Raw genomic sequence first — 16205 nt, forward strand, 5'->3', positions numbered from 1 at the left:
ATACGCTTCAGGTTACAGGCTCAGCTAACCCAGAAATAACCCAAGGTAACCAGCTAACCCCAAGGTACCACTGTATTAGTTTTGAGATCTGTCACTTCATAGGTAATTGGGAACTAAGCCAGATCAAACTCATCAGCTGAGACTCCACTGTCTCCACTGGCTGGTAGTGGCTCTCCAGAACTTCAGAGAGTGGGGACATTCCCAGTCCTTACCTGGAGAAGCTGGAAACTTCTGCATTTAAAACAGATGCCCTACCATTGCGCTTCAGCCTTTCCCAAATATGTTGCATGGACAGGGAACTTTCAAGAGTTCTGAATTCTGCCTCTTTTGTGCCATTTCTTCACCTTGATGATTCCGTTTCTCTGTGTGTAAATTCAGATCCATGCTGGTCTCTCACAAAGTGTTACGGTAAAGGTGAAGGGACCTCTGACCATTCGGTCCAATCACGGACAACTCTGAGGTTGTGGCGCTCATCTCTCTTTATTGGCCGAGGGAGCGGACGTACAGCTTCCGGGTCATGTGGCCAGCATGACTAAGCCGCTTCTGGTGAACCAGAGCAGCGCACGGAAACGCCGTTTACCTTCCCGCTGGAGTGGTACCTATTTATCTACTTGCACTTTGACGTGCTTTCGAACTGCTAGGTTGGCAGGAACAGGGACCGAGCAATGGGAGCTCACCCCACCGTGGGGATTCAAACTGCTGACCTTCTGATCGGCAAGTCCTAGGCTCTGTGGTTTAACCCACAACGCCACCCGCGTCCCTGACACAAAGTGTTAGTGCTGACCTTTAAAGACCTAAATGGCCGCGGCCCAGTATACCTGAAGGAGTGTCTCCACCCCCATTGTTCAGCCCGGACACTGAGGTCCAGCTCCGAGGGCCTTCTGGTGGTTCCCTCACTGCGAGAAGTGAGGTTACAGGGAACCAGGCAGAGGGCCTTCTCGGTAGTGGCACCCACCCTGTGGAACGCCCTCCCATCAGGAAATAAACAACTATCTGACTTTTAGAAGACATATGAAGGCAGCCCTGTTTAGGGAAGTTTTTAATGTTTGGTGTCTTATCGTGTTTTTAATATTCTGTCTGGAGCCCCCCAGAGTGGTTGGGGAAACCTTACCAGATGGGTGGGGTATAAATAATGAATTGTTATTATTTTATTATTACTACTGTATAACATGCCAGCCTTCCAAAAAGTTTTATTGCTTATGTGCAGGGGTTCAACGTGAAGAATTTCCAGCAAGTAGGTACTGCCTGTTGCCCAGACTTTTCTTCTTGGGGAAACTTGCCAAAGGCTGAAACATTGCTCCATTTCACCAAATTGGGGTTTTTTTTTTCAATTGCACAAAATGTTGCCCGCTAGTGGCTTCATGTACCAGAGCTGTTGCAGCTGTGTTGCATGGGTGCTGTGAATGCTAGCTGGTGGCTGCTACAATTTCACAAATTGTCATCTGGCTGGAGTGGGGAGTCCATGAAAAGATAAACAGCATTGCAAAGAGAAAACTAAAAGCAGCCCTCTTGGCCCATAGGAAGAAAATCCAAAATTCATATCAGGGCAAAACCTTTATTAAACCAACAAGAGCAATAGAATCAAAAACTTGTACGCTGTTTTTGTGGCATTTTGATTAGTCTAATAAAGGTATTACAGCTAGTATAGATTTTGACATTACTGCAAATGTGTGTTTGTCAATTGGCAAAGAAGGCTCACGCACCAGGAGAACGTTAAGCAAAATAACTGCTTTGGCAATGTCTTATAGAAAGGCAGCGTATAAATTAATTAAATTTGCTAGCTTGCTCCAAGCCTAAAAGAAACATACAAGTCTGCCTTGTTAAAGCATTCATGAAGATTTAGCTCTGCAACATGGTTTTCAGAGTACACGATGTGAAGAAGAAAAGTAGCTAGCTTGAGTATATTCAGTGATACATTGTTATAAATTCACGTAGTCTGATGCAGTAGAAATATATTTTAAAAATTAAAAAATTGTCCAGTAGCACCTTAGAGACCAACTAAGTTTCTTCTTGGTATGAGCTTTCGTGTGCATGCAAAGCTCATACCAAGACCAAACTTGGTCTCTAAGGTGCTACTGGACATATTTTTTTAAAAAAATTAATATATATTTCTATTGTTATAAATGTCTTTATTTTCCCTTCACCACTGAATACTACAATCACCAAGATTAGAGGTGGTTTCCAGGTGTTTTCTTGTTAATATATTTATTGATACTCAAAAATATACAAAAATTCATACCTGTTATAAAATATATATAAAGATATATAATATATATATATATATATATTCATATCTTTTTATAATATATTGAAATCAAACAGATACTTAATCTAAAAAACAACAGAGGCAGAAAAAAAGAAAAGAAAAATGAAGAGAAAGCAAAAGAGAAAAGGATAAGGAAAGATAAAAAGACTTCCAATTCTCTGTCCTGCAGCTAAATATAGTATTCACTCATTAACATCCAGCCATTCTACTGACGAGTATTTTTTTCAATCTTCAAATCCAAATATTACATGTTCATTTTCTCTTTCATGCAAAAAGCCCATAGGAAGTTTCCAATCCTTAATAAATTTCAGTAATTATTTTTCTCTAATTAAACACATTAACTTTGCCATCTTAGCCAAGTCCAATAGTTTTATCAGCCATTCCTCTGTAGTGGGTCAGATTATATCTTTCCATCTCTGTGCATATAACAATCTCGCCATTAACTTATTTCATTATAGAAATCAGGCACTTGTCTGGCTTCTAATTCAGACTCTGACAATCACTTCCTCTTTGCTTTTTTTTTCGGGGGTGGGGGGCAACACTTCTTTTAGCAATGATTTCCAATTGATCCATCAGTGAGGACTCCTGATGCTCCGCTAAAGCCCCTTTACTCCCTAAATAGTAACATTCAGATATTTAAAGGGGGAAGAACAGAATGAGGGCAGTTATATCAGTCGTCTTTGAATTACTGTCGTAAAGCTCCCATTTTGGAGTGCCTTCAGTGACTAGGGCCTAATGAGGATGTTCAGATCTGATCTGAGTCCCTTACCAGAAAACTGGGGGGGGGGACCCACATATATTTGATCTTGGCAGCGATGATCATAGAAATGGCGATTGGAGAGAGGAGGACTTCTTTCAGCAGGAGATCATCTGAAAGATGCCCCTTTTCCTTTAGCGTCTCAAGGCAGGCACAGTTGCAAAGACAGACAACTGAACCGTTTGCGAATTTGGTGGCTGGTTTTTTTTTTTGGTGCCTGTCTCCTTTCATTCCTACAGCTGCAGGCAGGCTGTCGGTGCTTGCTGGTTCTTGCTGACCCAAAGGTTGCTGTGGTGGTTTGAGAAAGATGTGAGTTTTATTACTGGACCCTTTTACGTTTCCCTTTCCATTTCAGTCTCCTCCCCCACCGTCGGAAAGCCCTACAAATGTAATTATTGCGGCCGCAGCTACAAGCAGCAAAGCACGTTGGAAGAGCACAAGGAACGCTGCCACAACTACCTGCAGAGTCTTAACACTGAACCACAGTCGCTGGCTGGCCAGCAAGGTAAGTCTGGACCTGCCAGGCTGGGACAGGCGAGCTTGAGGGGCAGTGCTGTCGGTCACTTAGGATGGCTTTACGCACAGCAATTTTTGCAAGTATCCAAACCGGCTAGCAGGGTCTATGTGGGTGGAACAGTCCAAATTGTTTTCTGCAATGCAAAATGCCTTCCCTAGCTGGTACTTCCTCTTTGAGGTGGTTCCCCTCCACTGCATGGAATTTCCATCTAAAAGCAGATTTAGTTACTGTTGTCATCATCATTATAATTTGCTTCATTTATGAATCACTTATCACAAGGCATCCTGCCATCTGTTTCAGCAGCAGGCACTAGTTAGGTAATGAGGGCTAGAATCCCATATCTAGCCCGGGTGAAAATTTGGGTTTAGTGTTTAGAACATGTAGGGCCTGGTAGTCAGAGAAACCATGGCCTTGAAGGACAGAGTCTAAATGGGTTCAGTGATCAGGCTGGTCACTGAGATCCAGCTCTGAGGACCTTCTGGCAGTTCCCTCATTGTGAGAAGTGAAGGTAGAGGGAATTAGGCAGGGGGACTTCTCGGTAGTAGCACCCGCTGTGGAACGCCCTCCCATCAGATGTCAAGGAGATGAGTAACTATATAACCTTTAGAAGACATCTGAAGACAGCCCTGTACAGTGGTGCCTCACAAGACGAAATTAATTCGTTCCGCAAGTTTTTTCTTCTTGCAAGTTTTTCGTCTTGTGAAGCACGGTTTCCCATAGGAATGCATTGAAAATCAATCAATGCGTTCCTATGGAGACCGTCCGGGGACAGAGGGGAAGGCGCGTGCCTTCCCCTCCGTCCCCGGATCTGTTTAAAGCAAGGGGCGGCGGGGAGAAGATTGCTTCTCCCCGTTGCCTGCCCCGCAATCTCCGGGGACAGAGGGGAAGGTGCGCACCTTCCCCTCTGTCCCCGGACCTGTCGCCAGAGATTGCGGGGCAGGCAACGGGGAGAAGCAATCTTCTCCCCGCTGCCCCTTGCTTCAAAAGAGGTCTGGGGACAGCGGGGAAGACACGCTGCGCTTCCCCGCTATCCCCGGAGCTTGCGGGGCAAGCTTCGTTTTGCGAAACAAGCCCATAGGGAGATGCGTCTTGCGAAGCGGCTAAGAAAACGAAAAACTCCTTCGTCTTGTGAGTTTTTCGTCTTCTGAGGCGTTCGTCTTGCGGGGCACCACTGTATAGGGGAGTTTTTTAACGTGTAATGTTTTATTATGTTTTTATATAGGTTGGAAGCCGCCCAGAGTGGCTGGGGCAGCCTAGTCAGATAGGTGGGCTACAAATAATAAAGTTGTTGTTGTAATAGTAGGTGGGCTACAAATAATAAAGTTGTTGTTGTAATAGTAGGTGGGCTACAAATAATAAAGTTGTTGTTGTAATAGTAGGTGGGCTACAAATAATAAAGTTGTTGTTATCATGGACCTGGGGAACAGGATCTAAATTGGACGGACTAAATTTAGCATTGGGAGTCTGTTCCATCCTTGCCGATTTTGCTGTGTGACTTTTCCTTCCTCGGCAAATCACTGAACCATTAGCGTCTACTGTTTTCACAATATAGGCCTTCCAAAGGTTGAGGCAGAAACGCTCTAGGGAGCCAAACGTCACACCTGCTTTTGTTTCCTTGCCAGGTGACGAGATGCGAGACTTGGAGATGGTGCCGGACTCCATGCTTCACTCCTCAGCCGACCGGCCGACCTTCATTGACCGACTGGCAAACAGCATCACCAAACGAAAACGCTCCACACCTCAGAAATTTGTGGGTAAGGAGCTTCCCCTGGATTCCTGGAAGTGGACTAAAGGTAGTGGCAGGACAACGGCGCTGTTGACCACCGACAGTTGTGTTATTTATTGTCTTGGGTGTTTCCCTGTGGGCCATCAGATCTTGCATTCACAGCCCCGCCAGCTTTTATCATCCATGCTGGATTGCAAAAACAAAAGGTGGTTGGGTAGGGCATCTCTCAGCAAGTAGCAAGATGGCAGCTACCACTAGACTGGGATTGACAGCCAGTTATGCTCTCTGGAATAGCTGCCGTTAGTGGGATTTGGCTTCAAGTCTGGCCCAGAACTAAACTACAAGGTGGTAGACACACTAGATTAATTTGGCTGTTGTGGGAGTTGTTTTCTTCTTTTTTCATGGTATAATTTAATTGTATTCATGTTATTGAATGTGTTGTAAGTTAGAGACCTTCAGGTAACACGTCACTGACAAGTCTAATAGTAGTAGTAGTAGTAGTAGTAATAAACAACTAATAGGTGCAAAATGGAGTCACAAACTCAAGAAGCAAGTTCCAATTGAGCCTTCCCCCTGCTTCTTACATGAAGTATTCCTTGCCTCCAGTCAAGTGCAGACTCAGATCTATGTGCTGCGGAGAAGAGGAAAGCCTCATGCATCCACTTCCTTGCCCAGCTGTTGCACAACAGCCCTGCAGTGCTACCAGCTCTTTGAATCCGGTAGTTGCTTCCAGCACCCTCTTGCAGACCAGAGGGAAACAGGAAAGCACGAAAGCCCATTCCTTTTTAAACAGGCTTAGCCAGCACACCCTACACTTTTCCATTCAGCCAGCACACAACTTGCTGAGGAAAGCAAGCCTTGCTTTCAGCTGCTTTATCCAAGCTTGGAGATCAAAGAAAGGTTGTTCATTTCCCAGGCAGACCCCCCTCAACTTCCTTATGACCAGGAACCCTGAGACCAACACTCCTTGTATTTTCCAGACCACTCCCTTATAACTTCCGTAGAATGTAAAGGCAGCCAACGTTGCCTGAGTCTCTCCCAGAGCTCGGAAGGACATGCTAGTCTCTTACATGTCTGATCCTAAACTTCCGGCAATGTAAATTCCAGTTGTCCAGACACGTGGGAGTTCTAGAATCCTGTGGTTGGCAATTGCACACACGGTTAAATTGTGAAACCTTATTAGAAATAAAAGGTGGGGGGAAATTGGCAGACGGTAAGATCAGAATACAAAATAAGCCAGAGAGCACTGTGGGCCTGAAACTGGACTAATCCCAGTCCCAGCCCCTACGATATAATATTTCTAGTCTGTTTATGAGTAGACAGCAAGGATGGTTAGCTTCCTGGTGATATAGAAGACCCAATCTGGACCCCGATAGTAGAGGGACCCCTCCCCCAACTACAGGAGCTGCTCAGCTTTTTAAACCCTCTGGTTCTTTTGAAGGAAGGATCTCTGGCTCTTTATGACCAATGAGAACCAGTTGCTCAGGTTGTACAAGAATTGGCAGGGGCAAGAGATTAATGCCCTGCATGTGCGGCAATAGCTGCATCCAGAGATTTCTTTGCAAGGTTTTTTGTCCCTGTGCTGTGCTCTTATTTGACTCCCTAACAGGCTCATCGTATTGACTGTAGAGGAAACTTGTCTTTTGATACCTCTCATCCTTTGCCTTAGGAGAGAAGCAGATGCGGTTTGGCCTCTCCGACATGGCATTTGACGTCAGCTCCGGCTTCGAGAAGGACGTGGAGATGGTGGCGGCCCACCATCCCATGGACACGAGCTTTGGCGGATCCCTGTCCTTCATGGGAGCAGAACACTTGCGCCCTCTCAGAATCCCGCCGACCAACTGCATCTCCGAGATCACCCCCGTCATCAGTTCCGTCTACACGCAGATTCAGCCCCTCCCGGGCAGGCTGGAAATAGCAGGAAGCCGGGAAGCTGCGGAAGGCCACGAGGACCTTCCCGACGGGACGCAGATTGTGTACCGGGCATCTCGGGAGCCCAGCATGGTGTCACCTAGCAACGGCTGCCAGGATTCCACAGACACTGAGAGCATCCACGAGGAGAGGGGCTCACAGCAGCCGCTGCTGTCCGTCATTGGGAACTGCACCAGCAGCCGGCAGAGTCCGGCCTACGCCAAAGAGGACCCGAAAGTACAAGAGGGCATCATTCCCACCACTACTCGGTCAACTCCCAGCTCAGCCAAAGAAGCCCTGCGTGTGGTGAATGATGAAGGGGAACAGATAAAAGCCTTCAAATGCGAGCACTGCCGAATCTTGTTCCTGGACCACGTCATGTTCACTATCCACATGGGCTGCCACGGCTTCAGAGACCCTTTCGAATGCAACATCTGCGGCTATCACAGCCAAGACCGGTACGAGTTCTCCTCCCACATAGTGAGAGGGGAGCATAAAGTCGGCTAGTCCTAAACTCTCTCTCCCCTCTCTCCCCACCTCCCCAAATCTCCCTCCCCATCTCTCGTGCCCCATCCTCGTCGGGTATGGAGCCGTTCATTTCTTTTGTACTCCGTTGCACTGACTTTGGCTAAAAAAGAGAAATGTTCTAAAAAAATAAAATAAAAACCCTAACTTAAAAAAAAAAATCCAACAAACTTGAGATGGGGAGGAGCTCATAACATTTGCCTTTTCTACGCTGTGTTATTTAAATACTGTTTATTGATTTTAAAGTTCTCTTGTGCTTTTGATTCTCTTCCACTCATAGTTGTTATTTATTAATTTCATTTCTCTATTTTGTTGTCATGTAAGCCTTTTCTTTATGTCATTTTGCCAGGGGCTTCCTCCATTTTGAGGGACACGACACACACCTCTGGTACACATCAGCAAGATATTAGTGTCTTTCATGTCTGTCTGTCCCTCCTTCCTCCTCCATTCAAAGTTTATTTGGGCTTCTTTTGGTGAATTTCAGTTCAGGTATCTCTTGTCAAGCCACCATGTTAGACATTAAGAACCTCAGATCAGGTGCTAATATACTCTTGTAGAACTTCGCCCTTTCAAAGGGGCTAGGAAAGCCACGATTTGAGTTACACTTAGATGGTGATGTCGGGAAGAACCGCGTGTTCCCTCTTTTTGGGGTGTCTGTGAAACACAGCATAGGAAGGTATCCTACTAGGAACTCTGTGGTCCCGCGAACTCTATACCTCTATGCTTCTGCTTTATGACAGCTTTGTGTCTCTTCTTTTGGGGCACAGAAAAGGTGGCGAATTCTGCATCTGGTGAAAATGAAGGAGCTGCAGCGCCAACTAGTCTGAAGGAAGGTGGCAAGCGTTTGTGTACGACGTTTGCCAGGGTGCTGCTTTTGCAAGCTCAATTGAAGATCAGCATTAGGAAAGCAAATGCTTTCCCCCCCCCCCCCCCAGGATACAAGGAAGGAACCTTGGCATTGCCTGGTTAAAGGGCATGTTCTGCATCCTAGCTGTTAAGAATCTGGGATGCTCTCCTTCAAAAGGATGTGCTTGGTGTCCGTGTTGTTCAGCGTGACCTTCTCATCAGGAGGGTTGCTTGAGCTAACGTCCTCTGAGCTTCCTTCTGCCGGCTCTTAAAGAGTCTTTTTTTTTTTTTTTTTTAGTGGAAGTTTTAGAAGGTGTGAGCCTCAACCCTTAGGTGAGTGTATGTCACCGACTTCTCTCTCCAAAAGCATGCAACTTCCGTAGGGTGAATAAATAAATATGACCCTGTTGGATGTGATTCCTAGGAGACATAATCAAGGGACTTTCAGTGGAAGGCAGGAAACAAGATAGCAAAAGCCTCTGTGGCTTTTAGTAACCTCCCTTGCAACTACTAGAGTCGGGTGCTGAAGCCTTGTCACTTCTTGCTGCTGTTTTGGTGCCTGACTTCTGCCTCTCTCCAGTCAGTTGCCCAGGAATTGGTTATCACAAAGTAGCTTGGGGTTTGACTCTTTTCCCAGCAGGAAGGGCTGCCTTGTTTTTGCACAGATCAGTCAAAAACCTTAGTGATCCGTGTTCAGAAAGCATATGGGGTTTTTTTGGACTCCATTAGCAAACTCTTGACAGCAGCAGCCGTGAAGGTGGAAGGTCCTTGTCTTGTAAAGCTACATGAAAGCACACAGTGGCATGGACAAAATCGTGTAGAGTAACTTCCAGTAACCTGTCTGCCCAATATCTACACAGTAGCCAGAGTCTCCCATTTTCTCACAGGTACGTGATCAGTGGTGCCAAAGAGGGCCATTGGTGTTCTGCAATGCAGATCCCGCCGAAAAACCTTGCTTTGTGTACTTTAGTGTCTTAAAAGCCTTGATCACCACGAAGGGCTGAAACCTCTAATTCTGTAGTTTGGTTGAAGATGCGTTTCTGTTAGTGGACTGTAGGCAGGATTTGTTACTCCACGTCAGGCTTATGCAGTCATTCCTACCAGCCCAAGCAGAAATTCTGTTTATCCTTGCTTTTAAGAGTGTAGTTGCCAAATGTAAAGGCTTGGGGGATGAGACAGCATAACATGGGAAGTTTGCCTTTCTGCAAGGTGTTGTCCTTCGTCTCAGCACCTTGACCTGCTAGAAGCACCTTGCCTGACAGAAAGAGATGGGAGGTAAGGGTAAAATTGTATCTCTAGTCTTAGGACACAGCAAGGGGAGAAGGCTTGTGGTTTTAGATAAATGCCCATGATGCATAAAAAATAACTTGCTCAACAGCAGCTCAGCAAACTGCTTCCTTGTGGGATAAACCAAAGGCTGTTCTTTTTCTACTTATAGAAACACCTCAAGTTGCAACGTTTTGTTCGGTTTTGCCCTTTTGTTATTAGACTGCTTTTTTGAGATGTGAAATGCTAAATTTTCCGAGCTGTCGCCACCCCTTGCAAGGCCAGACAGATTTGCTTAACTGGAAAGGCCTTGACAAATGAGATATTCCGGGGGATTCCTCTAGAAGATGGGAAGGTGAGAACCTTCCTTCAGATAGTTGCACTTCACTGTTCTGCCACACTTTCTAAAGCTCTTAACTTTTCTGGTACAAAGTCACTTTCCCCTTCTGCCTTGTCACTTGGGTTCAGCATACGAATTGTATCTTACAGGTTCAGAAGGCATTTTGAGCTGGTTCCGGCAGATGTGTATTTTGTGGCTTCAAGCAGAGGGAATAGAATATTAAAATTCTTGTCATTAAGATTACTATTGTGCAATACGAATGGAACCTGCTGGGAGACTTTGCCAAATTGCTAAAGGGACTTGAGAGTCCACTTCCTGTCTTTTCAATGAGGATTGTACTTTCCCCTCCCTCCCTGTTATTCCTTAGGCCCCTTGGATAAAGGATTTTGATTTTTTTAAAGCACTCATATCTCCTATTGGTGTACAGTATTCAGCACTTTTTGTGATTGTTAAACCGAAGAATCAGTTCAGAAGGCATAGTTCCCCCCTCAATAATTCCCAAGACTTGGATGCTCATTAAATTATATTATTTGAATGAAACTGCCCAGTGGTGATTCTGGGGATGACACTTCTGTACTGGGAATTGTTACGGGGTTTCTCATGTGACTGGAAGACATCTTATGATCCAGCCATTATACATTGTATTTTTGAATGTTTTGACTTCATACTGCTTTAAAAGTTAGGATTTGTCCACTACATATCTTGCAAACATGAAGGTTTGAGTCAGATTAACACAAGCAGTTTGATAAGATAATTGTGTTGAATGAATGAACTCAAGGTGTTCCATTTGTGCCCCTGGAAATCTGTAAGAGCATATCTTAAAGCTGCTTCTTAGCTATTTTTTAAAACACACATTTGGGTTCTCAGGAAAGGCTTATCTAAAGACTTGTGAAAGCAGGATGTTGGAAATCTAATGCACATTTATTACATTTAATAAAAAACCTCAAAGCTGATTTCCAACTTTTAAAGACATTTACCTGTCATTGAGTCACTGTTTTGGCCCATTTTGTGTATATAAGCAAGTAAAAAAAAAGCTTCTTCCAGAATGCGTTTCCAACATTTTTCCCCATGAACCGCCTAACATGCCAGTATTTTAGATGATTCTTGCATCTTGCTTATAGGATTCATCCTGTGAAAGCTAACTAGCTTTTCACATAAATGCGTTCAGAGAAAGATCTAAAACATTTGTCGTGTGAACCACAAATGTTATAGAATTAAATCTCTGAGTTGAGATGTTTGCACATCTTCTGATCCAGGCAGACCTGTGTGTATAGCAGTAATGAGAGAAGCAAACTCCTAAACTCAATGTGTGCATGTTTTTGTTCCTCCCTCACCACCCCAGTATGAATCTAGGCCTAGAATGGTGTTTGCAGGAATCATTTCCATTTATAGGAAGATTCTCTTGTAGGATCTGACAAAGAGCACTTTCCTCTAGGTACATGAGGCTGTCTGGACCTCTTGTTGTGGCACACATGCAGGGTTGAAGGCTTTTCTCCCAGTGTGTTTTGCAACACTATATTTAATTGGCAAGCACTATTTGGTCCATCGATCGAGGTGAAACAAAAGTTGGTATTTACGAAGTCCTCCAACTATTGAAAGAGATCACTTATTCCCCAGACATAGGCAAAATCTTATGCGTGTAGTTTGTTTGTTTGATTATGTGACCAGTCTTTTAAGCAGGAGTGGAAATAAAGCAGAGAGCAAAATTTGTATCTGCTTTTCCCCCACTTAGTAGATCAGCTGCATAGTTCATGCTAGGCACTTAAATAAATCTCAATCTGTAAAATAGAGCTTGGGGGAAACACACCCCAAAGCAGCTGTTACACAACCGGGCGCCTTTCCATATGTTTTTGGGGGCTACAACTCCCCATCAGCCACAGCCATCTTGGTTTGGGCTGAAGGCGAGTTACAGTACAAAGCATCTGAAACACCACCGTAGGGAAAGTTGCTAAGAATGTGGAGTTTGTTTCCCTAAAATAATCTATTCTTCCAGTTCTAGAAGTGATCCTCAATGCTCTCATCTTTTCCATGTGAGATTAGAGTTCTTTCCAGCTCCCCTAGACCAAATTCTGGGAAGATGCATCTTTCTTTTTTTTCCAATGCAGAGACTAATATTGCTGTGAAAACTGTAAAACATAATCCGACTAGCTATGCTTGTCAACTTGATACATTTGTCAAGAAGTGGGGGCATGTATGGACTTCTTGACATATAACATTGGGAAGGAAATACGTTAGTGCAGTCTTTCTTGTTAGATATTTTTACAGGTTGTTGTTTTTTCCAGATACAAGTGTGATTCTTTGACAAGAACAACAACAAAAAATTAATAGGAAAATCGGCTTTCATAGTTGGGTACCGACTTCTTGAAAGCCAAAGATGGCCCTTGGGTGCTTGGCATCAATTAATGCCACACTGGTAAATTGAAGCACCTAAAGGGTCATTTGTTACTGTTGATTTCTATTTGTAAAAAGTAAAGATATCCCTTTGTGCCTCCATACAAAGCCCACGTTCAGACTTTTTCTTCCTGTTTTTAGTGGGAATAGAACTGCTCTCTGCAGGAACTCTTTGGTTTTCTTTTGGTTTGTTTTAAAAAAATCAGAAATATTGGGTAGTTCTTGAGCTAAATGAAGACCTCCAGCTCATCACTGTTGAACTATATTTACTGCACTGTGGAATGGTACGAATCTCTCTTAAACCTGTTTCTGTGATGAATCAGGGAGCAAGAATCCTGTTTCAGACTTCACAACTTACCTCCTGCTTCTCCCCTTTTGTGAAAATGGAAACAGGTTTTGTTTTTAGAGAAACAAAGCTCTAAAATTTCTAAGAAAACCAGTGTTCTGTTTTATTTTTGCTTTCACCTGTATGAAGAGCCTAAAAAACAAATCTTGGAAATTTTGTAAAACTCCAGGTCTCTAACTTGTGTAAATATTATATATTTTTTAACCAGATGTATGAAGAACAAAAAGATGTGCAATATCCCCAACCCGCTACAATATTCTTCTCTTCTTTCTAACAAGCTTTCATTTGTATATTGTTATTGGATTTGCTGGTGTCGCACTCCCCCCCCCTTTTTTTTTTTGGTGGGGTTAAACTCACTTTTAAATAAAAGAAAAACCTCTTACTGCAAAAGCTTTTTTGTATCTGTAATATATTGTAAGTACATATTTGTGTAATGGAGATTATACTACTGTTAAGTTTTGTACTGTACTGGCTGAAGGTCTGTTATAAATAAACATGAGTAATTTAACAGCCTGGTCTCTTGTTTTCCTAACTGGATTATTGCCAGTTTTGTGCTGGTTCCCCATTCTTAGATCAGCACCCCGTTACAAAGCCATGCTGATTGATTAATTCACACATGCACAACCCCCCCCCTTTCATTTCATCAGAAATGAACGGATGTGCTCATGAAGATACATGTATGCATTTCTGCTACCTGCAAAGACGGCCTAGGACCCTCGTACCGACGGGACCGCCTCTCCCAGTATGCCCCACAGAGGACCTTAAGGTCCATATATAGCAACACCCTAAAGGTCCCAGGCCCTAAGGAAGTTAGATTAGCTTCAACCAGAGGCAGGGCCTTCTCAACACTGGCTCCGGCCTGGTGGAACGCTCTGTCTCATGAGACCAGGGCCCTGCAGGATCTGATTTCTTTCCGCAGGGCCCATAAGACAGAGTTGTTCCACCTGGCATTTGGCTTGGAGCCAATTTGATCCCCTCTTTCTTTTTTCCTTTCTCCTGCTGTGATGAGGCTGTGTTTTAATGTTGTATTTTAAAATTGTTTTTAAGTTGTATTCATTCAACTTGTTTTTATTATTGGTTGTTAGCCGCCCTGAGCCCGGCCTTGGCTGGGGAGGGCGGGGTATAAATAAATTTTTTTATTATTATTATTATTAGCATTGCAGTTTCCTTTATGGAGGAATTCTGCTTCAAATAGAGACATTTTCATAAGTTTTAGGACATGGGTTGGCAAGGTTTACCTCACCTGGGCCAGTTCACTTCAGTGGAGATCCCTCCATGGGCTGGATCGCGCGCACGCCCGTGATTTTTGGTGTCTGCGCAGACGCCATTTCCGGCACAACAGAAGCGAGTGGCTCGGTTCGGGGGCGGCTCGTGGACTGGTTAAACAACCCCTGTGGGCCTTAGGTTGCCAACCCCTGTTTTAGGACCTAAAGCATATATGCTAGTCCAACTTGCCAGTCTATGGTTGGACAGAAACAAGGGTAGTGTATAAGCAAATACCTATACAGTGGTGCCCCGCAAGACGAGTGCCTCGCAAGACGGAAAACCCGCTAGACGAAAGGGTTTTCCGTTTGTCGAGGCGCTTCGCAAGACGAATTTCCCTATGGGCTTGCTTCGCAAGACGAAAACGTCTTGCGAGTCTTGCGAGTTTTTTCACTTCCCCCCCTTTTTCTAAGCCGCTAATAGCGCTAATCCGCTAATCGGGATGCTTTGCAAGACGAAAAAACCGCAAGACGAAGAGACTCGCGGAACGAATTATTTTCGTCTTGTGAGGCACCACTATATTTATAGGCTCTTCCATAGGATCCTTCTGCTTGTCCCATTAAATAGAGCGAGAGCCAGCACTGAAAACTGAGCTGCTAATCTTCATGTTTGTTAACTTTTTTTATGCTGTCGCTGTTATTATATCTGTCACCTGATTTCAGAAAGGTGAACTCAAAGTGACCTTGAGATGCAATGTCATGCTCTCCGCAAACACGACTGTGGCTGCATCTACACAGCTATAAATACAAATTCTCGGGGGAGGGGGGGACGTTTTAAAGCTCACGATGGTAAATTTCATAGAGTTCCAATTTCAGCTCTACAGCATCAACTAGTATTATAACGCATTTATAATTTGTTTTTACTAATGTAGCTGAGTCCTGTAAGTATTTGCACAGGACTGAGTACAGAAATATTATTATTATTATTATTATTATTATTATTATTAAATTTTATTTATACCCCACCCATCTGGCTGGGTTTCCAACTCAGGTGTCTGATACAGTAGCAGTTCAGGCAGTGGCTGAAAACCCAAGTGCTGGGTGTGACTGACAGCCAAACTGGTACTACTCTAACCGTGGTCAGAAAAATGCATGAGGCATTAAGGGTCACAGGGGTGTGGGATACTGAAATAGAGCCCATCTTAGAATTCACACATCTTAGACCACTTCAAAGGAAGTAGGGTGCAAGTCCATTTCCACCCCCAACTTAGGAGTCTTGACAGAGGTAGCCCTCTTTCCAACTCCCTATGGTAGTTGCATATTGTAGCTTCCCAATGACTTTCTAGCCTAGGTGGCATTTTCCTTAAGTGAAGAAAGAAAAGCTGTGTTGTTGTTTTTCTGGAAGGGAAAACAGACTTGAAAAAGAACTAATGCTCAAAACATCCAAATACCCTCCAACGGAGAAGTTATGTGCAATTTGGAGCTTATCCTAATAGACCAAATTCTTTAAATTAAGTATCCTGTTAAAACTGGGCAAAAAGCCTTTCAAGCTATCCCTTCTGTGAATCCTCCATCCTATAGTTGGGGGACGCTTCCATGGCTGCCCACCCTCTTGTGAGCCTGTTCTTGAACGCCCAAGACAAGGCAAACAATCAAGTTCTCAGAATTAAGCAAACTTACGTTTTAATAGATGCAGCAAAGGAAGAATCTCTCTCTCTCTCTGCTTCCCACTTTTTATCTTTTATTCCTTCTCCCCATTCACGTTCAGTTAGGTCAAGGCCACAGGTTCCCTATGTGATGCACTAGTGTTGAGGAAGAAAATCTCTGGAAGTAATCAATTACATCCCTAACACTGACTATGAAGAGCGCTACTACCTAATTAACGAAGAAAGAAGCTGTAAAAACATACTTGGATGGAGTGGTGTTTTTTGTTTTTTTTAAAAAAAATCCAAACACTTCAAACTACCGTATTTCTATGTCACTGCCTTCAAACCACATCAGCAAGATAATCTGTTTCTTTACCTCAGGACACTGAAAAAGGAACAGAGGTTCCCAAGATGCCTAATATGAGTGAGACACACGGTTTACAACTGCCACGTGTGAGTACAAACT

General features: G+C 43.9%; 1 protein-coding gene across 13 annotated transcripts in view; it reads left to right on the forward strand.

The window, feature by feature from the left end:
• IKZF4 (IKAROS family zinc finger 4) overlaps nucleotides 1-16205 on the forward strand; it is a 93533-nt gene that overhangs the window by 62685 nt on the left and 14643 nt on the right. For 7 of the 13 annotated variants that reach the window (XR_014153300.1, XR_014153301.1, XM_081849730.1 and 4 more), the window contains exons 6-9: nucleotides 3379-3528; nucleotides 5163-5333; nucleotides 6936-7635; nucleotides 16121-16192. Coding sequence is in view for 11 of the 13 variants with exons in the window: in XM_081849730.1 (XP_081705856.1) it covers nucleotides 3379-3528; nucleotides 5163-5333; nucleotides 6936-7635; nucleotides 16121-16163 (1064 nt within the window). In the remaining 2 variants the exon portion in view is untranslated. Of the gene's footprint in view, nucleotides 1-3378; nucleotides 3529-5162; nucleotides 5334-6935; nucleotides 13400-13538; nucleotides 13659-15865; nucleotides 16097-16120; nucleotides 16193-16205 lie in introns of those variants that run through there. The other 6 variants (XM_081849723.1, XM_081849722.1, XM_081849726.1 and 3 more) reach the window with 4 other exon arrangements.

The sequence above is a fragment of the Podarcis erhardii genome, assembly GCF_964252035.2.
Source record: "Podarcis erhardii genome assembly, chromosome: 2".
Classification (NCBI taxonomy): Eukaryota; Metazoa; Chordata; class Lepidosauria; order Squamata; family Lacertidae; genus Podarcis; species Podarcis erhardii.